The sequence below is a fragment of the Scylla paramamosain genome, chromosome 22, assembly GCF_035594125.1.
Source record: "Scylla paramamosain isolate STU-SP2022 chromosome 22, ASM3559412v1, whole genome shotgun sequence".
Lineage (NCBI taxonomy): Eukaryota > Metazoa > Arthropoda > Malacostraca > Decapoda > Portunidae > Scylla > Scylla paramamosain.
Window position 1 is genome coordinate 10,733,201 of NC_087172.1, and position 26,551 is coordinate 10,759,751.

General features: G+C 39.4%; 2 protein-coding genes across 9 annotated transcripts in view; one reads left to right on the forward strand and one right to left on the reverse strand.

Annotated features, from left to right (window-relative positions):
- Positions 1-1,362, reverse strand: part of LOC135111535 (kelch domain-containing protein 4-like) — a 147,585-nt gene extending 146,223 nt beyond the window's left edge. For 4 of the 8 annotated variants that reach the window (XR_010273770.1, XR_010273768.1, XR_010273769.1 and 1 more), the window contains exon 1: positions 686-1,362. Coding sequence is in view for 2 of the 8 variants with exons in the window: in XM_064024944.1 (XP_063881014.1) it covers positions 686-793 (108 nt within the window). In the remaining 6 variants the exon portion in view is untranslated. The remainder of the gene's footprint in view (positions 1-685) is intronic. The other 4 variants (XR_010273772.1, XR_010273771.1, XM_064024944.1 and 1 more) reach the window with 3 other exon arrangements.
- A 278-nt stretch (positions 1,363-1,640) lies between these two features.
- LOC135111537 (uncharacterized) lies at positions 1,641-3,751 on the forward strand. Its single transcript, XM_064024946.1, has 2 exons — positions 1,641-1,892; positions 2,044-3,751. Exon 2 carries the CDS (start codon positions 2,392-2,394, stop codon positions 3,742-3,744), a length of 1,353 nt encoding a protein of 450 aa, XP_063881016.1. The 5' UTR covers positions 1,641-1,892; positions 2,044-2,391; the 3' UTR covers positions 3,745-3,751.
- Positions 3,752-26,551: the final 22,800 nt, after the last annotated feature.

Genomic DNA, 26,551 nt, shown 5'->3' on the forward strand with positions numbered 1-26,551 from the left:
AAAGTTTATCAATATCCACAAAGGTAATAAAAAAACAGTACTTCTAAATGTGTACACCATTATGGTCCTCTTCTAATATAATACCCAAGAAACTTTTTGATGTGCAGCCTCAAACCACAAAATGGGTGCCCTCCATCAAACACCTATCATATAAAGAATGACTGAAGAAATTTGACACCCCCATGTTAACAGAAAGGCTCTCCAAAGGTGACGTGATCCAGACATTAACGTTATTAAACAATCTGGAAAACATTGTCAATTTCGACTTTTTTTTGTACTAAAACACACAAACCAGAACTCTCACTATGTTTAAGCCAAGACCAAATTTAACCAGTACAAAACACACATGGAACAGCCTACTGCAGCATGTAACTTCAACGAACACTGTTGCAATATTCAAGAACGATATGATGATCAAATAAGACTAATTAAACATGAGGCGGGATATAATATCTACATAGGTAACTAGTGCAAACTCGTGAGTACCATTGGCAAGATCTTAGCAACACCGATTCAACCAAATACCCATCAATGATTACTCTTACCACTGCAATTAAGGCATAATACTATCTTAACTTCTATGATATTTGGAATATGTATACGTATAAATAAGTATATATTTTTCTTTTACCAGTTTCTCTGAGGACGTCATGTTGAGTGTTTGAAGTAAACAGCAGGTACTTACCTCGCCTTTGGCCACCAACTCTTTTTTCAGCTTGAGATTAGCCTTTTTTTCTGTCTTGGCTGCTGTCTTCGCCGCCCCTGAGCCTTTTTTTTTATCTTTTTTCCCCATTGTTACTAGTCGCAAAGTACAAGGCTCCACGAAGTCGTAATAATGCACGTGTGTTGTCAAGTTGAAAACACTGATCTTGATCTTGATCTTGATGGTACAGGTGGCACAGGATCACTCCTGAGCCAGGCCTTTGGATCGGCTACTCCTGTAGAAGGGGAAAAAAAAAGAGAAACGAACAGCATCCTCTATCCTAATTGTTCATACACCTGGCACGCCACATTCTCTCCAGAAACTCTTTCACCGCCTCAATCATCCTTTCATTCGCCTCTCTACACAGTCCCAGCAACAATACCATCCATTCCTTTCCTGTCTTATCCACTCTTTCATTCCTATCATGCCCTAACTCAGTCAGTATCACTTGCATCATCTCATTCCTGTCTCTGGCATACTTCACACACTCCAGCACCACATGTTCCACCGCCTCATCCTCTCCCATGTCACACATCTGGCACACTTTGCTGCGGGACTCAGACCACCTGTAACTCCCTGCATTCACATCCATACACTGTGCCCTCGCTCGGAAGAGAAGATCACCGCCCAGGCTTCCATCATACCACCTTTCATACCTCGGGGCCTCTTTCTCCTTGTACCATTCCAGGGTCTTCTTTCTTTCCATTTCATTCTTCCATTCATTCAGTCCCACACATTTCACTTCTTTGTCTATCTCATTCTTCCATTTTCTCACATCCCATTCGGCTCCAACTCTGCCTCCTCTTGTTACCACCCATTCACGCTCATTTTGATTTCTACCAGCCATTCTTATCGCCCACACAACTTGCAATCCATTCCTGTCTGTCATTCGCATGCATCTCTTCCTCCATTTGCTTCCACTTTCATTCCACAGGTACACCTTCTGTTACTGTGTGTAAAGCGTATGTACCTCATGTGATTATTCCTCGGCATATATAAGTGAAATGTTCAATAGTTTTCTATTTGCATGAAAACGTGTAATATGTGTGAGTATCAGTATTTAATGCTATATTAAGCACCGAAGCCGATGCTCACTTGTTGGTAGTGTGGGGTTAACCTGCTAGTCGCCTTCGGGCATCACTCACGGCCAAGTCGCGCTCAGACAAAGACGGGCAGGATGGTGACCGAGGTAAATACTTTAATTTTGTAGTAAAAACTGATTGTCATAGTGCTAAGTCAATTGCATGTATTGTTAATGAATATTGTAATATGTTGAAAGTGTTTAATATCAGTGTATAATGTTATTTTGTAAGAAATTGAGACCGAGAACTTGTTCGCAGTTCTTACGGTCATGCCTACCTCATCAATAAACGTCAGAGAGAGAACTGCCTTTCCTCGACCCTACGATGATGGGTGTGATCAGTAAAACAGATCACCTGAGAGCCAATTGATGCCCAGCCGGTGCGGCTACAGTAAGAACTCGGCCTACAAGCAAGAAATTGGCTCCATGTGAAACCGTAGCAAGAGTGAGTCACAGGACGAGGGGACGCTGACGTAAGCCTAAAGGTTGACCTCTGAGGCCCCGGGGTCAGCTCTACCCTTGACGACAACCACTCCCTTCTACCCACTGTGCCTCGCCACCATTTTGTAGAACCCATGGTCACAGGCAAGAAAATATAATAGTATGTATGTGCACTGAATTGAGTAGCCTAAGTGAAAATTACCCACAATTAGCTAGTATTAAGAGTGGTAATTTTAAATTGCTCTTTCAGTGTCTCAGTATTGATACAATTAAGTTGTTAGATATGTCTGATACTGAGGAAATTAATGCCGTAGATGGCCTTAGGGAAGGTGAGGGTGAGCAAGTGGACAGGGATCAAACTTGTATTGAAGAAGTTAGTGTCAGGGAGCGAGTGCCAACCGATAAAGGAAGAGAATATCAAGTCAGTGTAACCAAAGGAAGAGCAGAGTCCTGTAAGCGTAAATGGAGCAGTGTTACCAGCAAAATTAAGAAAGGATTAAAAATTGTAATTAGCCCCTTTGAATTAGAGCCCATGTCAAGTGAAGTAATAGAGGCATTTCATCAGTATTATGTGGAATACACAAAGCTGGTGGAACTAGAGCCAGAAAGGTCAGAGGAGCTAAATGAAGAGCTGGAACACAATCAACAAGTTCACCATGAAATATTAGAAAGTATAGAATGTAAAAGAAAGGAGTTAAAGAATGACAGAGGATCAATTTGTTCCAGCAAACGGTCTAGACATTCTAGAGTCTCATCTACTTCATCACGTTCATCAGCAGCACAAAGAAAGCAAGAAGCAGCAGCAAAGGTAGCCAGACTTAGAAAGGAAATGGAATATCATGATAGTTTAGCAGAGGCAGAAGTTATGTTAGCTAAGACTAAAGCAGATGCAGAAGTTATGTTAGCAAGAGACGAAGCAATGTTCTCAAAGAAAAAGAAAGAGAGAGATTTAGCAGTTGCTAGTGCAGAACTTAATGCTCTTAGCTTAGTTGAAGAAGAAGTAAAAATGCTTCCAGGTAATGATGAAAGTGTAGAGAAGCAAAGTTATCTTCAACAATACATAGAGTCACAAAATGAAATGAAAGCACAAGCAATTGCAAATCAACAAAGTGACAATGCCATGCCTCACAAATATGTTACATTCCATGACCCACAGAAACCTTCTTGCAATAGAGATAATGAATTGATGACAAATGAAGTAGATGGACAAATATTTAGTGAACCTCAGGTAATAAATCTCAACCCTACAGCTCAAAGTCTTGTACCAAGCTCTCGTAGACACACTCATAATGTCAACATGCCTAATAATGTGAATAATGTGAGACAGAATCATCAATCCTTTTCCCATCCTGGGGGAACCTTTGCAATCAACATACCTGATCCCAAGTGGAGCCTCCCTCCAATAGAGCCTAACACTTTTGATGGAGAACCCATGGAATTTCCAAGTTGGTTGAAAAACTTTGAAACTTATGTAGAGTCTAAAACTTCTGTTGGTAAAGAGAGACTTGCCTACAGTTAGCGCGGACCGTAGTGCAAACTTCAGAAAAAACTCAATTTCATTTATTAAAAAAATCCAAAAAATAAAATAAAAACCTACACTTCAAAATTACTTGGGGATCGGGAAGCCCTTGGCCTTAATGACCTGTTTAAGTCTGTTTGGGACTGAATCGGCCAAATTCTGACAGTGGGAAGCAGGTATTTCATCCCAAACCTTCTGAATGGCTAATTCAAGCTTAGGAATAGTTGATGTGTCCTCCTGACGAAGGCGTGCCTTCATGATGCCCCACAAGTTTTCAATGGGGGAAATATCGGGTGACTGACCAGGCCAATCCCTTATATACTCAACTTCACAATCATTGAGCCATTTTTTTGCCGCCTTAGAGGTGTGGCAAGGGGCGCCGTCCTGCTGCAGGATCTCACATCCGGTTTTTGCAAAACACTCTCCCAAATTCTCCTGCAGAAGTTTAATATAGCGCTCTGAGTTGACAGTCTGGCCCTTAGGGAGTATTGCAAGGTTTCCCAAACCACCATAGCCAAAGGCACCCCAAACCATGAGATAGGGTGGGTGTTTAACACTTGTCACCGTCAGGCGTGGGTCACATGCTGACGCAGCAGGAGACTTCCACACCTTCTTTCCCTTGCTCTCGCTGATACAAAAGATCGCCTCATCAGTCCAAAGTACCATTCTCCAGGCTGTAATGTCCCAGTCTTTGTATTCTTTGGCAAATTTGACGCGTCGAGCCCTTTGTCGGGCAGTGACCAAGGGCTTAACACGTGCTTTAACTTTCGAGTAATTTAAGCGCTTCTGAATATTTTCTTGAATTGTCCTAATAGAGACTCCTCCAAGAAGTTTAGGGTTCTTTTCCTTCAATTCCTTTGCAGTAATAGAAGGTTGGAGGTCCAATTGACGCTTTACAAGCCTTAAAGCCTTTGGAGATATAGCAAGGGCCTTGCCCCCAGCATGTTTGTGGGTGGGCACAAAATCACCCTTGCCACCCACACGCCATTTATTAAGGAGTCTGGACACAGTTGATTCTGTCAATCCAACTAAATGGGCTATTTCTCGATTATTTTTACCTACTTTGTGGAGTTCAACAACTCTCATGACATCATCATGCTTTGTACGGTTTCCAGGCATCATGCAAAGAGCATAGCACGCCCAAAAGGACAGCAAAAATAATGGTAAAAGCTAAAGAAATTCTGAGACAAAGCCAGGAAAAACGAACTCTCCGCTGGCCAGTAACACACTGAGACCGAGAAACGTGACGCGCGGCGGGTAGGAGTGTTGGGGAAGGATGCTGGTTAGTCACTTTCTCCCGGCTTGATTTTGGTTACACAGAATCATATGGTTCCCCAAAACGCGGATCGTAGTGCAAACTCAAAAAGTTTGCACTACGGTCCGCGCTAACTGTACTTAGAGAGGTATACAACTGGTGAGGCAAAGAATGCCATTAAAATGTTAATGCACTTTAACTCTGATGCTGACTATGTGCAAGCAAAGAAAATTCTTAGTGATAGATTTGGAAACAAAAGCATCATAGCTGATGCTTACACAAATAAGTTAATGAATTGGCTACCAATCTCTCCGCATAATGGTCCAGCATTAACAGCTTTCTCAGATTTTTTGAAGTGCTGTTTAGCTGCAATGAAACACACTTCTTATTTGTCATTTCTGAATGATCCTAGAGAGCAGAGAAAGGTGCTAGCAAAACTCCCTGAACATGTTGTTCATGACTGGAGAAAGCAAGCGATGATATATCTTGATACTAACAGTAATAACACTTCTAGTAGCAATGAAGAGCACCACCCACCCTTTGAAATGTTATGTGAATTTGTCCAGAACGAAGCAAAAGGAGCAAGCAATCCATTTCTTTCCTGGAATTCAGTAAGTAAGGAAGTAAATGATTGGATCAAAACTCAAACATGGGCAACCAATTGGAAACCAAGGGAATCAAACATCATGACAAAGAATAGAGGGAGTAGAACTTTCATGGCTAAATCAATTGAGGAAAAACCAATGTGGTCATTCCAAAGTAAAGTAAATGTACAAGCCAACAAACAGTATCCCAAGGACCAGGAAAGGAAAGGACGATTCTGTCACTACTGTACAAAGGATCATGATTTAGATGATTGCAAGGAATTTGCCAAACTTGATGGTAATACTAGGTACAAATTTGCTAAAGAAAAACGGTTATGTACAGGGTATCTAAAAATGGGTCACAAAGGAAAGGATTGTAGAAGAAGGAAAGTTTGTAAAGTATGTCAGAGATACCATCCCACAGCTCTTCACAATGATGACATGACAAGAACTGAGAGCCAAAAGGTGCCAGCACAAGCAACTCAGCCTAAAGATGATAAACCCACAGTAGTAGCCAATAAGGTCAAAGTTACAGAATCAGTGACACATGACATGCACACCATGATAGTTCCTGTATGGTTACATCATGTTAGCAACGAAGAGAATAAAGTTTTAGTGTATGCCCTGCTGGATGAGCAGTCTGATGCTTCATTCATCAAGGAAAGCACTCTGAATAAATTGGGAGTTAGTGGACCATCAGTGTCACTCAATATCCACACAATAAGTGGAAAACAAATCACTGATTCTATCAAAATTCATGGACTTAAAGTAAGAGGTTATAATGAAGAAGCAGAAATATCAATCCCTTCAGCATATTCAACAGAAAACATTTCAGCTGGACGGAGTCAGATACCAAGGCCTGAGACTGCTTGTGACTGGCCCCACTTAAAGGCAATCTCTGACAAACTAATGAAATATGACCCAAACATTGACATAGGACTTCTCATTGGTCTTGATTGTGCAGAAGCCATTATGGCAGAAGAGCAAATAGCAGGTGATAGTAAGAAGCATCCCTATGCTCGTAGGACAGAGCTAGGTTGGGGGATCATTGGTAAAATCTCACCCCATTCAAGTCCATTGGAGGATACAGTGGTAGTCTACAGAACAGTGACACAAGAAGTAGAAATCAATGAAGAAAAGAGGGTTAATTTCTTAGTGGTTCCTACTAAAACCAAAGAGATGATTAATCCTTCTCAAGTGAGAGATATGTTTGAACTTGACTTCAGTGATAGAAAGTCAGCTGACACTCCATTATCATATGAAGATAAAAGGTTTATGAGTAAGATGAAAGAAGGAGTGCATCAGCTGAAGGATGGCCATTATGAGTTGCCCCTTCCTCTTAAAGATGATAACGTCAAGCTTCCAAACAACAAACTATTAGCAGAGCAGAGATTCAAGAAGTTAAGAGGTAAACTTGAGAAGGATAATCAACACAAAGGTGATTACAAAGTGTTCATGGATGATATGATTACAAAAGGTTATGCAGAGGTTGTACCGACAAAGGATTTAGTTAGGAATGATGGTAAGGTCTGGTACATTCCACATCATGGAGTCTATCATCCAAGAAAGCCAAAGAAGTTGAGAGTTGTATTTGACTGTAGTGCAAACTACAGGAACCAGTCATTAAACAGTCACCTGTTACAAGGCCCAGACCTTACCAACAAACTTATTGGAGTATTGTGTAGGTTTAGGCAAGAAAGCATTGCACTTGTATGTGATATAGAAGCAATGTACCATCAAGTGAAAGTCAACCCAGAACACAGAGACATGTTAAGATTCCTTTGGTGGGAAAATGGTGACCTTAATAATAAGATAGCTGAATACAGGATGACAGCTCACCTGTTTGGAGCTACTTCATCTCCAAGTGTAGCGAACTTTGCTCTTAAGAAAGCTGCAGATGACTACGGGTGTGGATCTGATGCAGCCAAGTTTGTAAGAAACAACTTTTATGTTGATGATGGTTTGAAGTCAGTAGCTACAATGGATGAAGCTGTCACTCTTATTCAGCAGAGCAAAGAATTATGTTACAAGGGAGGTTTTAACCTTCATAAGTTCTTGTCAAACAACAAAGATGTATTAGCTGCAATTTCTCCTCATGAGAGAGCAGATGGAATTAAAAGTTTGGATTTTAGTAAGAATGAAGACACACTGCCTATAGAAAGAACTTTGGGAGTTGAGTGGTGCATAGAATCTGACACATTTCAATTTAGAATAAAGCTGAAAGACAAGCCACTCACCAGGAGAGGCATTCTGTCAACAGTGAGCTCTATATATGATCCATTAGGTCTAGTGTCACCTCTCATACTGACTGGAAAGCAAATTTTACAAGAATTATGTAAGAATGCAGTTGATTGGGATGATGAGGTGCCAGATTATGTCAAACCTAAATGGATAAAATGGAAGGATGAGCTGCACAAACTAGATCAGTTAAAGGTACCTAGATGCTACAAACCTGATGACTTTGGGGAAGTAGAAAAGGTTGAACTCCATCACTTTTCAGATACCTGTCAAGAGGGATATGGCCAGTGCTCATATATTAGATTAATTAGCAAGACTGGCCAAATTCATTGTGCATTAGTAATGGCAAAGTCACGTGTCACACCTCTAAAAACCATAACAATTCCCAGACTAGAACTAGCAGCAGCAGTGGTGTCAGTTAGAATCCATAAACTCTTGAAGGGAGAACTTGAGTATAATAATGTGGAAGAAGTATTTTGGACAGACAGCAAAGTAGTCCTTGGTTACATTGCAAATGAAGCAAAGAGATTCCATATATATGTTGCAAATAGAGTAGAAACAATAAGAGATCACACTTCACCAGATCAGTGGAAATTTGTAGAGACACAGTATAACCCAGCAGATCATGCATCTAGAGGCATGACAGCAGATGAATTGTGTAATAGCAAGATCTGGTGGAATGGCCCAGAATTCCTTTGGCAACATAGCAAAATGGATAGCCATTCCCAGTACAAGGTCATAAATGAGAATGATCCAGAAGTGAAGAAAGTTGTATGCCATGCTGTAGGTACACAACAGCCCACAGATATACTAGAAAGACTTGAGTATTTTTCAGATTGGTTTAAAGCAAAGAGGGCAGTTGCTGTATGCCTCAAGCTTCTGAACAGCTTCAGAGGAAAAGGTGATGGCACTACTAAAGTAAAGGGAAACACATATAAGCCAGTAAATGTAGCAGAAGTGTCAGAAGCTGAAAATGTAATTATAAAACAACTGCAAGCAAAGGCATTCCAGAAGGAAATAAACGTACTGAAATCATCTGCTAACCATAATTCTTTAATTAAAGGAGACAAGGGCAAGGGAACAAAAGTGATAGACAAGACCAGTTCCCTCTATAAGTTAGATCCCTTCATTGACAAAAATGGTATCATGAGAGTAGGAGGAAGATTGAGGCTTTCTAATTTGACAGATGAATCCAAACATCCAGTCATCCTCCCCAAAACATCTCACATAACCCAGCTGATAATATGCCACCATCACAAAAGGACAAATCATCAAGGCAGGGGCATAACTTTAAATGAAATCAGGTCATGTGGATACTGGATAGTAGGAGGATCATCCCTAGTATCAAGGCACATTTCAAAGTGCATTATCTGTCGTAAAGTTAGAAGTACAACACAGGGACAGAAGATGGCAGACCTGCCTATTGACAGACTAGAACCATCACCTCCTTTTACATACTCAGCATTAGATTTCTTTGGCCCTTTCTATGTCAAAGAGGGGCGTAAAGAGCTTAAAAGATATGGAGTGCTCTTTACTTGCATGGCATGTAGAGCTGTGCACATAGAGACAGCCAACAGCATGGATACAAGTTCCTTCCTAAGTGCATACCGTCGCTTTGTAGGACGAAGAGGGCCCGTAAGACAGTTGAGATGTGACCAAGGAACTAACTTTGTAGGAGCCAAATCAGAGTATGAGAAATGCTTAAAAGAATTAAATAACAATAAAGTCAGACAAGAACTCGTGAAAGATCAGTGTGACTGGATTGTTTTTAACATGAATGTACCCAATTCCAGTCACATGGGAGGTGTTTGGGAGAGGCAGATACGCACAGTGAGAAATGTACTCTCTGTGTTGCTTGATCAGCATGGTACTCAGTTAGATGACCAAGATCTGAGAACCTTCCTAGTCGAAGCAGAAAATATAGTTAATGGTCGTCCCCTAACTGTGGACCATCTTAACTCCCCAGAAAGTCTTACACCGTTGACACCCAGTAATTTGTTAACTATGAAAACAAAGGTAGTACTGCCTCCTCCAAGCATTTTCATTAAGAAGGACCTGTACTGCATAAAGAGATGGCGCAGAGCACAATACCTGGCCAACCAGTTCTGGTCCAGGTGGAAAAAGGAGTATGTGCAATTCCTACAGCTTAGAAACAAGTGGACAACACCAAAGAGGAATCTCAGTGTAAATGACATAGTTATCATCAAAGATCAGAATTTAGCAAGGAACCAGTGGAAACTGGGAAGAGTAACAGAAGTATCTCCTGATCATGATGGTCTAGTAAGAAAGGTTAAGGTCCTGGTTTCAGACTGTAATCTCGACAACCAGGGAAGACACATAAAGGCAAACAGGACCATCATAGAGAGGCCAATACATAGTCTAGTATTGCTGTTAGAAGGTAATGCATAATAATAGACCGGAGCATCCCCGCCAAGGAGCCAATGTAACAAAACATATTATGTGCTAATCCTAGTTTTAAGGTACATACTAATCTTAATTTAAGGTAAATTGTTACACAATTTAGGGGAGCCATGTTACTGTGTGTAAAGCGTATGTACCTCATGTGATTATTCCTCGGCATATATAAGTGAAATGTTCAATAGTTTTCTATTTGCATGAAAACGTGTAATATGTGTGAGTATCAGTATTTAATGCTATATTAAGCACCGAAGCCGATGCTCACTTGTTGGTAGTGTGGGGTTAACCTGCTAGTCGCCTTCGGGCATCACTCACGGCCAAGTCGCGCTCAGACAAAGACGGGCAGGATGGTGACCGAGGTAAATACTTTAATTTTGTAGTAAAAACTGATTGTCATAGTGCTAAGTCAATTGCATGTATTGTTAATGAATATTGTAATATGTTGAAAGTGTTTAATATCAGTGTATAATGTTATTTTGTAAGAAATTGAGACCGAGAACTTGTTCGCAGTTCTTACGGTCATGCCTACCTCATCAATAAACGTCAGAGAGAGAACTGCCTTTCCTCGACCCTACGATGATGGATGTGATCAGTAAAACAGATCACCTGAGAGCCAATTGATGCCCAGCCGGTGCGGCTACACCTTCCTTGCTATTCTTGCATCATCCATTCTCTCAAGCCTAATCTTGTACCTAAGTGTGGCTTTTGTGAGTCTTTCTCTGAAGGTGCTCCATCCCATGTCACCTCTCAAGGCTTCAACTGCTGCGCACCTCGGTGCACTCAGTGCCATCCTTGCTACTCTATTCTGGCCCACTTCTAACTTATCAATTTCACTTTCATTCCATGCAATCACATCCATACCATACATTAAACATGGCACAGCCACACTCTTCCACACTTCTCTCAACACATACTTACTTGCTCTCATCCTTACTTGCGCGCATCCTTGCCACACATAAAATAATCGTGATCTTGATGTCAAAGGACGACTTCTCTCTCTCTCTCTCTCTCTCTCTCTCTCTCTCTCTCTCTCTCTCTCTCTCTCTCTCTCTCTCTCTCTCTCTCTCTCTCTCTCTCTCTCTCTCTCCTAATAGAAATTACAATCCTGGTCCTGCTCGTCCCTAGTCCTGGCTTTAACCTCAGTATTATTGTCCTTGCTTTAACTAATAATCTACTCCTCAGTCTCCTACATGCCAGTGAAATGCCTTCGCGGTCTCTCTTTTCTCCTATAATAATGATAATAATAATGTAATAATAATAATACTTTATTTACCTTCAAAAGAAGATACATAGGACAATATAAACATATTTCAAAAGAGAGAGAGAGAGAGAGAGAGAGAGAGAGAGAGAGAGAGAGAGAGAGAGAGAGAAAACAATGCATTGTCATTCATAAAATTAGTCCGAGACTAAGAAGCCAGTTTTAAGATTACATCATTATAAAATTTAGAATATTAAAAGAAAGGAATCAATTAAAAATTATACAAGGGAAATCTTACAACTACTTAAACCACTTCAAAATTATACCGATGTGAACATTAAAAGAGATTAAAACATGAATTTTAAAATTATACATATGTTATTTTTAAATTACACTACCATAAGACTAAAATGGACCAAGTAGCAAATTTTGAACATATTTGTCAAATGAATTGTCACTTGCTAGAAGGGCATGGACACTGTCAGATAACCCATTATCATCAAATCTTCGATGATTTATTTCATATTTGGCCTTCTTTGCATAGCTAGAGTCAAACGTGTATTTCATAAGGTTTACATTGTACTTTGAACAAATGTTCTTCGCTCTTCCAAGTAAGCCTATTTGATTGAATTCCCTCGCATTCAAAGCTTTATTATTATAATATATATAAAAGCATCTTGCTCTTGAGTTATTGTGAAAAATCTGGCATAATAGGTCAATATTCATTACATCCACAGTGGATTCAATTGAGGGGATCCTTAAGGTTTTATTTCTACAGTATTTATGTAGTCTGAACATAGCCTTTACAATTTTTCCTTGCATGGACTCTAACTCATTCATACACGTTTTATCAATCTTGACAGTATCCAATCTATATGACAGTACAGGCAGTTTTCCAGACATAGCCAGTGTCAACATTAATTTCCAAGTTGCACAACCCTGTTCCTTGTAAGGCGTAAAATACTTTTCTACAAGCACTACTGCGTTCACAAACATGAGCGTGAGGTTTTCTATGGGAAAGATTCACTCCCAAGTATTTCAGCACATCACATTCTTTCAAAATATCTCTATTTAGGTGCCATACAGGACACTCCGTAAAATAACATTCCTCGAATGATACATTCAGTCTTGTTGGGATTAAAGAACGAGCCATGATTACTTACATACTCAATGGAAACCTTGATCATTTGCTGCAGACCTGTGACAGTTAGACTATATAGAAAAATATCACCAGTGTAACTAAAAACGTTAAAAGACTTGGAACCAATAACAACTCCACCATTAGGCGCTGATAAGGTATCCATGAGATCTTTGTAAAATAAGTTAAATAAAAAGGGAGATGTTAGCCCACCTTGGCGAGTACCTCTAGAGACTTGGATATCAGCAGATAGATATGTTCCCCAATTAATTTGCACAGTAATTGATGTGTACCACGCAAACAAAACAGCCCAGCAATCATTAGGAATTGCTCCCATTGCCTTGTAAAAAATGACATCATGAGGTATAGCGTCAAACACTCCCTGCGCATCTAAAGAACATGCAAATACCGGTGAGCCTCGAGATTTACAGTATGAGATAATGTCTTGCGTTAGCATAGCAGCCATATTTGTACTCTTCCTGTGACAAATCCAAACTTTTGATCACTCATTTGAAGTTTATTTCATAACACCTACAGGTATCTAGAATATACAATTCAAGTATCTTTGAAAATACAGTAGAGACAGTAACAGGTCTGTAGTTCATGGGGGCCGACGGGTCAAGGGTTGCGTTTTTCAGTATGGGTATAAAGACGCCCCTTGTATATGACTTAGGCACTACATGGAATTATATGCATATGGTACATCCTAATAGAGTTGAAACATGGCTGTCTGTGGCATATTTTAAATGTTCTGCCATTATGTCATCTAGTCCAGGAGAGTAGCCATTGTTTAAGGAAGATATATACCTTCTTACCATACAGGCCGAGATCACTTTACCACGGAATGCAGTCGATATAACCGTTCTATATATAACGTCAGTCTCTGCCTTAGCACGACGTCTGGTGTCACTGAGGGTCAATGAATCTTCCCGGTTTTCAGACTTAATCCTGAAATGTTGTTTTAATGCTTGATTAGTAATATACTTTGTGTAGGTTTGATTTTTATTACTTCTACTTATTCTATTCTAAAATTTCCTTAAATTACCACTTTTATATATATAAAAAAAAAAATTCAGCTGAGAAGTCAAGTCGTGCAAATCAATATTCATCGCTCTCTTACAAGCAGCTTGATATGACTTTTTTGCTAACTTGTAACAGGGATAAATTTGGTCCTCATGCGGCCTGTCACATGACTTCCATATCCTGAATCAAAATCGTTGTCTGTCTCTAGTAACGGTTCAGTCGTGATTCCACCAATTTTTGTTCCGGTAACGACCTAAATATCTGTTAGGAGCATCTAATAACACTTTTGTGCACGAATCATGCACAATTGTACTCAACTGATCACACATGGAATCAATAACTAATCTTACCTCATCATATGTATTAACCGTTGAAACATCGATAATCAGTTTCCGTGAAGCCGTGAAGGCAGTTTCCGTGAAGCCACGCTCATATATTGAGAATAGCGATCCCTAACTTGAGAATCCAACCAATTAATGCGAGGATGGGAAGGCATTCTATAAACATTACCAACAGCATTGCCTTGGGAATTCATTCAGTTTCATACATATTGACACCGGGAAGTGTTCACTTACATTGTTCTCCAGCTCTGACATAATAAAACAACTTTTGATATTACTCATAAAATATTGTAGTATAAAAGTGTGACAATATATGACCTAAAATTGGCACTAAAATACGTTTAATTACAATTCCAGTCAAACATAAAATTTGACACCCAAAGATCATTCCCTGACAGATAATCATGTAGTAGATAGCTATGATTGTTAAATGGATGTCGTTTGTACCAATATCTATTCAGCATGTTTTGGGATGGTAGAGGAGTATTCATGTCACCCACAATAACAAAAGGATCCATCACGTTATCAATAGCAGACTGTAATTTGTCAAGGGTATCATTGTAAAGTTGTACTTGATTACTTCTTCCATTGTGGAAAGGCATGTATACTCCAAATAGAGTGAGTATAACCTGTTGACAAGAAATCAGCTGAAGACCTGTTATCCTGTCATTGTCCATATGTAGGGGTACATAGGTGACATTAGGAATCTTATTTCCAATAAAACCCACTCCACCATACGGCCGACCCACCACTGCTTCCTCAGGGTTTATGTAGCCGCACCGGCAGGGCATCATTAGCTCTGAGGTGATCTGTTTTACTGATCACACCCATCATCGTAGGGTCAAGGAAAGGCAGTTCTCTTTCTATGACGTTTATTGACCAGGTAGGCATGACCGTAAGAACTGCGAACAAGTTCTCGGTCTCAATTTCTTACAAAATAACATTATACACTGATATTAAACACTTTCAACATATTACAGTATTCATTAACAATACATGCGATCAACTTGGCACTATGACAATCAGTTTTTACTACAAAATTAAAGTATTTACCTTAGTCACCATCCTGCCCATCTTTGAGCGCGACTTGGCTGTGAGTAACACCCGCAGGTGACCAGTGGGTTAACCACACTCTACTAACAAGTGAGCATCAGCTTTGGTGCTTCATATAGCACTGAATACTGATACTTACACACATTACACGTTTTCATGCAAATAAAAAACTATTGAACATTTCACTTATGATTACCAAGGAATAATGACATGAGGTACATACGCTTTACGTACAGTAACATGGCTCCCCTAAATTGTGTAACAATTTACCTTAAATTAACATTAGTATGTACCTTAAAACTAGGATTAACACATAATATATTTTGTTACAGTGGCTCCTTGGCAGGGATGCCAAGGAGGTAATTATGCATTACCTTCTAACAGCAATACTAGACTACGAGTATGTATTGGCCTCTCTATGATGATCCTGTTTGCCTTCGTGCTTCCTCCCTGGTTGCTGAGATTATAGTCTGACACCAGGACCTTAACCTTTCTTACTAGGCCATCATGATCAGGAGATACTTCTGTTACTCTTCCCAATTTCCACTGGTTCCTTGCTACATTCTGATCCTTGAGGATAACTATGTCATTTACACTGAGATTTCTCTTTGGTGTTGTCCACTTATTTCTAAGTTGTAGAAATTGCACATTTTTTTTTTTTTTATGTAGGAAGGATACTGGCCAAGGGCAACAAAAATCTAATAAAAAAAATGCCCACTGAAATGTCAGTCCCTTAAAAGGGTCAAAGCAGTGGTCAAAAATTGGTGGATAAGTGTCTTGAAACCTCCCTCTTGAAGGAATTCAAGTCATAGGAAGGTGGAAATACAGAAGCAGGCAAGGAGTTCCAGAGTTTACCAGAGAAAGGGATGAATGATTGAGAATACTGGTTAACTCTTGCGTTAGAGAGGTGGATAGAATAGGGGTGAGAAAAAGAAGAAAGTCTTGTGCAGCGAGGCCGCGGAAGGAGGGGAGGCATGCAGTTAGCAAGATCAGAAGAGCAGTTGGCATGAAAATAACGGTAGAAGACAGCTAGATATGCAACATTGCGGTGGTGAGAGAGGGGCTGAAGACAGTCAGTTAGAGGAGAGGAGTTGATGAGACGAAAAGCTTTTGATTCCACCCTGTCTAGAAGAGCAGTATGAGTGGAACCCCCCCAGACATGTGAAGCATACTCCATACATGGACGGATAAGGCCCTTGTACAGAGTTAGCAGCTGGGGGGGTGAGAAAAACTGGCGGAGACGTCTCAGAACACCTAACTTCATAGAAGCTGTTTTAGCTAGAGATGAGATGTGAAGTTTCCAGTTCAGATTATAAGTAAAGGACAGACCGAGGATGTTCAGTGTAGAAGAGGGGGACAGTTGAGTGTCATTGAAGAAGAGGGGATAGTTGTCTGGAAGATTGTGTCGAGTTGATAGATGGAGGAATTGAGTTTTTGAGGCATTGAACAATACCAAGTTTGCTCTGCCCCAATCAGAAATTTTAGAAAGATCAGAAGTCAGGCGTTCTGTGGCTTCCCTGCGTGATATGTTTACCTCCTGAAGGGTTTTTCCACCTGGACCAGAACTGGTTGGCTAGGTATTGTGCTCTGCTCCATATCTTTATGTAATACAGGTCCTTTTTTAATAAAAATGCTTGGAGGAGGCAGTACTACCTTTGTTTTCTTAGTTAGCAAATTACTGGGTGTCAGGGGTGTAGGACTTTCTGGGGAGTTGAGATGGTCCACAGTTAGGGAACGACCATTAATTATATTTTCAGTTTCGACTAAGAAGGTTCTCAGATCTTGGTCATCTAACTGGGTACTGTGCTGATCAAGTACCACAGAGAGTACATTTCTCACTGTGCGTATCTGCCTCTCCCAAACACCTCCCATGTGACTGGAATTGGATACATTCATGTTAAATACAATCCAGTCACGCTGATCTTTCATGAGTTCTTGTCTGACTTTATTGTTATTTAGTTCTTTTGAGCATTTCTCATACTCTGATTTGGCTCCTACAAAGTTAGTTCCTTGGTCACATCTCAACTGTCTTACAGGTCCTCTTCGTTTTACAAAACAATGATATGCACTTAGGAAGGAACTTGTATCCATGCTGTTGGCTGTCTCTTTGTGCACGGCTCTACTTGCCATGCAAGTAAAGAGCACTCCATGTCTTTTAAGCTCTTTACGCCTCTCTTTGACATAGAAAGGACCAAAGAAATCTACTGCTGAGTATGTAAAAGGTTCTAGTCTGTCAATGGTTCTAGTCTGTCTAGATGGTTCTAGTCTGTCAATAGGCAGGTCTGCCATCTTCTGTCCCTGTGTTGTACTTCTAACTTTACGACAGATAATGCACTTTGAAATGTGCCTTGATACTAGGGATGATCCTCCTACTATCCAGTATCCACATGACCTGATTTCATTTAAAGTGATGCCCCTGCCTTGATGATTTGTTCTTTTGTGGTGATGGCATATTATCAGCTGGATTATGTGTGATGTTTTGGGAAGGATGACTGGATGTTTGGATTCATCTGTCAGATTAGAAAGCCTCAATCTTTCTCCTACTGTCATGATACCATTTTTATCAATGAAGGGATCTAATTTATAGAAGGAACTGGTCTTGTCTATCACTTTTGTTCCTTTTTCATTGTCCCCTTTAATTAAAGAATTATGGTTAGCAGATGATTTCAGTACATTTATCTTTCTTTGGAATGCCTTTGCTTGCAGTTGTTTTATAATTTCATTTTCAGCTTCTAACTCTTCTGCTACATTCACTGACTCATATGTGTCTTCTTTTACTTTAGTAGTGCCATCATCTTTTCCTTTGAAACTGTTCAGAAGCTTGAGGCATACAGCAACTGCCCTCTTTGCTTTAAAGTTTAAACCAATCAGAAAAATACTCAAGTCTTTCTAGTATATCTGTGGGCTGTTGTGTACCTATAACATGGCATACAACTTTCTTAATTTCTGGTTTCAGTTTTCACTACACTTGTTCTAAGTTCCTAATGTAAATATACCAATAAAATGGCAATTCTCCAGCTCTCCGTATATTCATGTTCCTTACTTCATAATCAGAAAATACTGATTTCCAAGTATCAAAGAAATCCGTGGAGAATTGATGAGCACCCACACACACACCCACACCCCGATCCTGTACAAACAGCCATTATGAATCTACTATTTAAGCGTGGACTTCCTTGGCATTCCTGACTACCATCTGACCCTGCCATTCTCTAATTTCTTCCTCACCATCTTGCTACCTAACCTCTGCCATTATTCCTTTGTGTTTTCCTTTCGTTTCCACCGTTTTATTTTATTTATTTTTTTTTTTTTCCAAGATGAGTTTCCCTCTACACTAAGTATCTTTTTAACCATCTATCCTCGCTGAGCCCCTCTATCTTCCCAAAGTAAATTTATTTTTTCCCTTCACTACCCTTTCCCTGAATGTTCTTCACCCCATCTCACCTCTGATTGCCTCTACTGCTGTATTATTTAGGATCGCTAAAATACCTAGCTATAATGTTCTGTGATTTTCTTGCTTCATGAGATCTCTCTCCCACTAATAAATCATTTCTGACCCACACAAACAGTAAGGTACTGCCATTCCTCTCCACAAGCTTCTACCATATTTCATATTAATTATCATGCCTGTCATTCTCCTGGCTTTCCCTTCATTTATTTTAATTAGTTTTTTTTCCTCCTATTCCCTCTTTATTAATGTTGCATAGATGGACAGAAGGCCGATATTACTATATAAAGCTGTTTGTTTGGACTGTAGAGTCTGTAGAAGCAGCATGATGCATTGATAAAAATGGTAAACGGAGCAGTTGCCAAGTACCGCAATACAACAGGCTACAACCTTCCCCTGGAACAATTTTAATTTTACTACTACAGAGTGGCGATATTAGCACCAATCCCGGCCCCCAGTGTAGCAAAGTAATTGAAAATAGTGTGCAGACAAGAGAGGAAGGTAAAAGACGCCCAAAAAATACATGTGCGCATTGTGGGAGAGAAATTATTAAAACCAGCAAAACAAAGGAATGTGAAGAATGTAGCTGCAAAGTTCACATAAAGTGCATGAAAAATATAGTACAAAATAAGAAAAGTGAAAGGAAAATATGTGAATTGTGTAAAAAAGGGATTTACAGGAACAGTAAATCATTAATATGTGATCTATGTAAAAAAGAAACTCATCTAAAGTGCATTAGTGGTAACAAGAAATACATTATATGGCAAGAAAAACAGTGTAAACACATATGTAATTTGTGCTGTCTAGCTGAATTGCCTTTCCAAGAAAAGCATCACACTGCAAACGCACAGATAAATGAAGGTACAGGCAATATAAATGAAGAAGTTAATGAAGAACATACTGACATCACTACACCATCAAAAAGTGACAACAAAATTTATGAAATTTTTAATAACAAAGGGTTACACATAGTACACATAAACAGCCGCTCACTCATGAACAAACTGGAAGAAATAAAGATATTGGCACTCAAAACTAATGCGGCAGTTTTGTGCATTACAGAAACTTGGCTGGATGATTCAGTTACCAACAATGAAATAGAAATTAACGGATATCAGGTAATAAGAAAAGATAGAAACAGGAATGGAGGAGGAGTGTGTATATACATAAAGTCATGTTTAAGCATCAACCAAAGAAATGATGTTGACACAGAGGGACTTGAAGTGATTTGGTGTGAAATACTTTTGCCAAAGACAAAACCTATTATTATTGGATGTTGCTATAGACCTCTGCAGCAAAATAATTTTTTAGAATTGCTTGAAGAAAATATCACAAAATTTTCCCAAGATGATGAAGTTATAATTCAAGGTGATATGAACATATGTGTTCTTAAGAAAACAGGACAACCGTACAAAAGATATGTAAATTTAATTAAAATGTTTGGTATGGAACAACTAATAAGTGAGGTGACCAGGGAAACCAGTAAATCATCAACTATTATAGACCATATTATATGTAGCAAACCTGAAAAGATTAGTCAACAAGGAGTACTGCCAATAGGAATTAGTGATCACTATATAACATACTGTACTAGAAAGACAGTGAAGGCATGTACGAGTATAAATGGTCATAATAGTATTAAGATCAGATCAATGAAGACATATAATGTACAGATATTCAATGAGGAATTAAGAAGCCAAAGCTGGAATTGTGTTTATGAGGCAGAAACAGTTGACGAAGCATGGAACAATTTTAAAAACATTTCCATCAAAGTAATTGACAAGGTAGCTCCGGTAAAAGAAATTAGAATCAAACAAAGAACGGAACCATGGATAACTTCACAAGTACTAGACATGATAAAAGAAAGAGATAGACTCTTAAGTGAATATGAAAAGGATAAAAACAACAAATATAAATATGACAAATTCTGCAAATCAAGGAACAAACTACAACAAAACATAAGAAAATAAAATCTGAATATATCTCTGATAAAATACAAGAAAATTCTAACAATAGCAAGAAATTATGGAAACAGCTCAAAAACTTAGGTTATTCTGGACAATCAAAAGAGAATTCGAAAATAGTGCTTAAAATTGAGGATGAACTGTGTTTCAACGGAAGGAAGATAGCAACATACTTTAACAAATTCTTTACAACAGTAGCATCAAGCTTGGTTGGTAAGCTGCCATATGCAGATAGAATTTTTAACACTGACTCTTATAATTTAAAAACTACTACAGATCCAAAAGACTCATAGAAAATATGTTCAAACTAACCGGGGTAACTGAAGAATACGTATTCAATATAATAAGGAAACTAGAAATAAATAAAAGCACAGGCTTAGACTGCATACCAGCAAGGTTTATAAAAGACGGTGCACCAATACTAAAAGGTCCTATAACTCACATTATCAATAAGTCAATTTATACAAATGAAGTACCACAAGGATTCAAAGAAGCTAGAGTAAAACCATTGTACAAAAAGAATAACAGACAAGAAGTCAGTAACTACAGACCGGTTAGTATCCTTAATGTAATATCTAAAGTACTAGAAATAGCTGTTTATGATCAGTTATCAGATTACCTTAAAGCAAACAATATAATTTATGAATTTCAATCTGGATTTAGAGATAGTCATTCCACAGATACATGTCTGATTCATTTGTTAGACCTACTAAAAACTAATATATCGAAAGGGAAGTATACAGGCCTAGCTCTCCTAGATCTGCAAAAAGCATTTGATACTGTTGACCATCATATCTTGTGTGAAAAATTAAGAGCAATGGGTGTAGAGTCAGTGGAATGGTTTTATTCTTATCTAAGTGGAAGAAGTCAAATTGTGAAGATAGATGAACATTGCTCGGAAACCAGAAATGTATCCTGTGGGGTACCACAGGGAAGCATTTTAGGTCCACTCCTGTTCTTATGTTATGTAAACGACATGAAAATCAGTGTCTCGTGTAAACTTTTGCTATATGCAGATGACAGCATTTTGATTGTTCCACACAAAGATGTAGATTTTATAAAAAATAGACTAAGAAAAGAACTTGAATCATGTAACACCTGGATGATAAATAACAAGCTGTCTTTGCATTTAGGAAAGACGGAAATTATGTTAGTTGGATCAAAAACAAAATAAAAAAATGTAGATGATTTTAATATAACATGTTTGGGTCAGGACATAAATGGAGTAAAATCAGTAAAATATTTAGGAGTTCAATTGGATCAGTGTGTTTCAGGGGAGCTAAATTGTAATCAGATAATCAAGAGGATAAATGCAAGGTTAAAATTCATGTACAGACAAGCAAAAGACCTTGATCAAAAAATTAAGAAAACCTTATGTAGCTCTCTAATTCAACCTCATTTTGATTATGCATGTTCCTCTTGGTACTCTGGACTGAGCAGTAGATCTAAAAAACAACTACAAATTTGTCAAAACAAGATTATTAGATTTATTTTAGGTTTAGACCCTAGATCTCATATAGGACAAGTGGAGAGAGAAAAGTAAATATGCTTAGTGTCAAGAATAGGGTTAAAGAATTAAAATTAAGCCATGCACATAATATCCATAACAACAGAGGACCAACATATCTAGCAGAACATTTCCATAGGAAAACAAATACCCACACAATTAGGACTAGAAACAATGATTTAAACTTTGGTATGTCAATTGCAAAGGGTCCCTCAGCACATACCTTTTATCATACAGCCATTAAAGACTGGAATTCATTACCAAAAAACTTACAAAACATACAATCCAAACACCTGTTCAAAACATCTCTCAGGAAATATTTACAAGATGAAGAAAGAGCTGCTGAGTCAAATGATTTTACTTATTATTAACCATGATAGTCTTAGTGAAAATACATTGTAATTTTAAATTTTAATTTTATGGATACAGTTGGCAAATAATTTTAGGGTCTAGTATTTCTGTGTACCAGAGTTAAGTGTATAGTGATTCCTGTGCTGCCCGCCCCATCTTGCTGCATAAAAGGGACCCTACTGGAAATAAGTTGCTAAACTTTAGTAGGCTATCCTGGATGAAGAATCTATTTACATTAACTGGTGTGGTACTCTGCCTGTAATGCACATGAATAATCCAAATAAACTTACTTACTTACTTACTTACTTAGGGTGCATCATGCTGCTTCTACAGCTGACATGCTGACAATACAAATGCCAACAGCATTTGTATTGTCATGTTTGTTTTGTGAATGAGGTGTGGTAGTTTTATTGTGAGTGTGCATGAGTGTATGAGTTAGCATAGTGTTTTACATGTATTTGCTAGGGAAGCGTATGAGTGCGTGTCTGTATGTGAATTATTGTGTCTGTAAATTACGCATTGGCAACGTATGAGACAAGTGACTGAAAGGCAGGAGTGTAAATCCTAAGATAATTATCATATTTGTACTGTTGCAAAAGAGGGGAGGGGGAGCGACATTGAAAGTAGCACTTTGCCGCCGGGTAGTGAAGATAGGTGTTGGCAATGATGCATGAGTTGGTAGCAGAGGCAGCTTGGGGAGACCGGAGGTGGCATGGAAAATGATTGGTCGGGGGAGCAGCAGTGTGCTGGCCAATCACAGCAAGATCGACATTATATAAAGAGTTATGGTGGTTCCCAACCGGGATAGAAAAAAAAAAAAAGGAGAGAGAGAGAGAGAGAGAGAGAGAGAGAGAGAGAGAGAGAGAGAGAGAGAGAGAGAGAGAGAGAGAGAGAAGTTCCATTCCACACTGCGACGCCGGGTAGAAGTGAGGCCAAAAGGAAAGAAAGTGCCCATTATTCGCCTATGCAACACCTGTGCCGGCAATCAGCAGTGTGCTCCCTTTGCCTTACACAACAACGTTAGTCACCCGCCATTGCCACTATGCGACTGCGCAAGGGACAAGGGTGGGATCCCTGTGGTATGTGGTGTCTTGCCGAGGAGGGAGTTGGTGCTGAGTGGCTGTCCAGGGCTATTACAGTGAATCGCAGGCTCGCGAATCATTGTAGGAGTAATGGATGGACGTTCATCGACAACTGGGACCTTTTCTATGGCAGGGACGCCTTGTATGCCAGGGATGGAGTGCATTTGTCACGCCAGGGTGTTCGTGTTTTGGCCGAAACACTCGAGCGGGAGGTTACTGCACTCCAGCACTTTTTTCGTTAGTCGGGAGGGACGAAGGGGTAGTGAGAAGGCGAGGGGCAAAATAGTTAAATCTAGAAAGGTAGCTAGCTCAGGGATGGTGAGAAATAGCTTACACAAACTGTAGAAGTATTCTGAATAAAATAGACTGCTTAGAGGAATAGCGAGCGTTGAGAAATTTGATATCATTGCTTTAACTGAAACTTGGTTAGATATGTCAGGAAAAGTATTTAATCCAGAGGTTAAGATAGATGGGTATACAATGTTCTATAAAGATAGGGAAAACAGGAGAGGAGGAGGCGTCGTGCTCTACGTTAGGAACACATTACAGTGTTGTATCAACAGTAGAATTAAAACAGATAACAAAGCAGAGTCGATATGGGTAGATATTAAAGAAGGATCGCAGTCAGTAGTACTAGGGGTAGTTTACAGACCACCGACCAGTACAGAGGAAATTAACACCTCACTGTGGCAGGAATTAAATAGAGCAGGCAGGTACAGTCAGGTATGTGTGGTAGGAGATTTTAATTTTAGGAATATCGACTGGAGTCTGATGGTGGGTAACAAGGAAGCAGAGGAATTTCTTAAGGTAATTCAGGATAATTTTTTAAAACAGGTAGTCGTAGAACCCACAAGGGGGAATAATATTCTAGATTTAATTCTTACTAGCAGGGAGGAAGCAGTCACGCAGGTAGAGGTTGGAGGACAGCTAGGTAACAGTGACCATAAGGAAATTAGGTACAATTTAGAATGGGAAGAAACAGTTAGAAACAAAAACACTAGTAAAATACCTGACTTTAGGAGAGCAGATTTTGAAGAATTAAAAAGGTACCTCCAAGGAGTGGACTGGCAAAGGATGCAGGGTGAGGTCAGGTCAGGGGCGGAGTTCAGAGAGATAAGGCAGGATGAGAGAGGTGAGGTGAGGCGTGAGGGTGTAGGACAAGAGGAGGGGAGATGTGTCCGGAAGGAAGGAGGAAGGAGGAAGGGGGGAGCTAGGTGTGAGTATGTTGGAATGTCAGGTCATGCGGAAATGAGAGAGGTGAGGTCGAGGCGAGTAGATGAGGGAGTGGAGAGGAGGGTAGGAGATGAGATGAGGGGACTAGGTGAAGTAAATGTAGATAAATTGTATAAATATTTCGTAGATAAAGTTCATACAGGTCAGTTAGCAAATATCCCATATAGAACAATAAGATCACAAAAAAATGACCCTAAATGGATGTCTGCTAGGTTGAAGCATTATATAGGGCGTAAGAGAAGTATATATAGGAGATTAAGGGCAGGTGAGGAAGTTTTAAGGACACAATATAATGAATTAGTTAGAACAGTCAGGAAGTTAATGAGGAAAGCTAAGGACAATTATGAATTAAGGGTAGCCAGCCAGGTGAAGACGGACCCCAAGGGATTTTATCAGGTATACAGGACGAAGAATAAGGATACTGTAGCTCCATTAAAGGCAGCAGATGGGGAGCTGGTTAGTTCTGGGGAGGAGATTAGTCAACTTCTGAATGATTATTTTTTAACTGTCTTCACCCAGGAAAACATACAGGATATGCCAGATAGTGAACAGGTGTTTAGAGCAGATGAGAATGAGAAGCTGACAGATATTTCCATAACTAGGGAGATAGTGGAACAGGAGATAGATAGGCTAAAAAAGTTCAAGTCACCAGGACCTGATGAAATATATCCCAGAGTACTTAAGGAATGTAAAGAGATTATTAGGGAGCCGTTAGTTTCTGTCTTTAGGAAATCACTGGAGTCAGGTGAGGTACCAGTAATGTGGAGGCAGGCTAATGTAGTACCCATCTTTAAGAAAGGAGATAAAACTTTAGCGTCTAATTATAGACCTGTCAGCTTAACTTCAGTTGTAGGTAAAATGTTAGAGTCAATAATAGCGAGGAACATTAGGGAACATTTAGACAAACATAACTTGATAAATCAGTCACAGCATGGCTTCACGAAGGGGAAGTCGTGCCTGACAAACTTGTTAAGTTTTTACAGTAGGGTGTATGAGGCAGTAGATAATGGTGATAGTTATGATATCTTATATCTGGACTTTAGTAAAGAATTTGACAAGGTACCCCATCAAAGGCTCCTGAGAAAGGTTAGGGCACACGGGGTAGATGGGAAGGTGTTAGCCTGGATAGAGTCATGGCTTAGTGACAGGCGACAGAGAGTGGTAATAAACGGCTCGAAATCTGAGTGGGGTCATGTAATTAGTGGGGTGCCACAGGGATCAGTATTAGGGCCATTGTTATTTCTAATGTATATCAATGACTTGGATAGTGGAATTAGTAGTGATGTTAGTAAATTTGCGGATGACACAAAGATAGGTAGATTAATTAGGTCAGATTCGGATGCCATCGCCTTGCAGGCAGACTTAGATAGAATGAATGAATGGTCGGATAGATGGCAAATGCAATTTAATATCAATAAATGCAAAGTGCTTAGCGTAGGTAGAGGAAACCCACACAATAGGTACACATTAGACAACCAAACTCTGGTAGGTACAGGGTACGAGAAAGATTTAGGAGTTATAGTTAGCTCTGAACTCCGTCTAGGGAAGCAATGCATAGAAGCCAGAAACAAGGCAAATAGGGTACTAGGATTTATTTTTAGGAGTGTTAAAAGTAGAAGGCCGGGAGTAATATTAAAGTTATACTTGGCGCTGGTCAGACCTCATCTAGACTACGTGGTGCAGTTCTGGTCCCCACATTACAGGAAAGATATAGGTCTATTAGAATCAGTACAGAGGAGAATGACTAAAAGGATACAGACAGGGGTCGGCAACCTATGGCACGCGTGCCAGACTTGGCACGCAGAGTGCTTGCCTATGGCACGCCACGTGATATGGAGCAAAAAAAAAAAAGTAAAGCAACGAAATAATGAGAGAGAGAGAGAGAGAGAGAGAGAGAGAGAGAGAGAGAGAGAGAGAGAGAGAGAGAATGTGTATTGTACATCCTTACAATTATGATTTAAATTTTCGTATGAT

Excerpts from the sequence above, each read along its gene's own strand:
- LOC135111537 (XM_064024946.1), top strand. The coding sequence starts at position 2,392 with ATGTGCACTGAATTGAGTAGCCTAAGTGAAAATTACCCACAATTAGCT.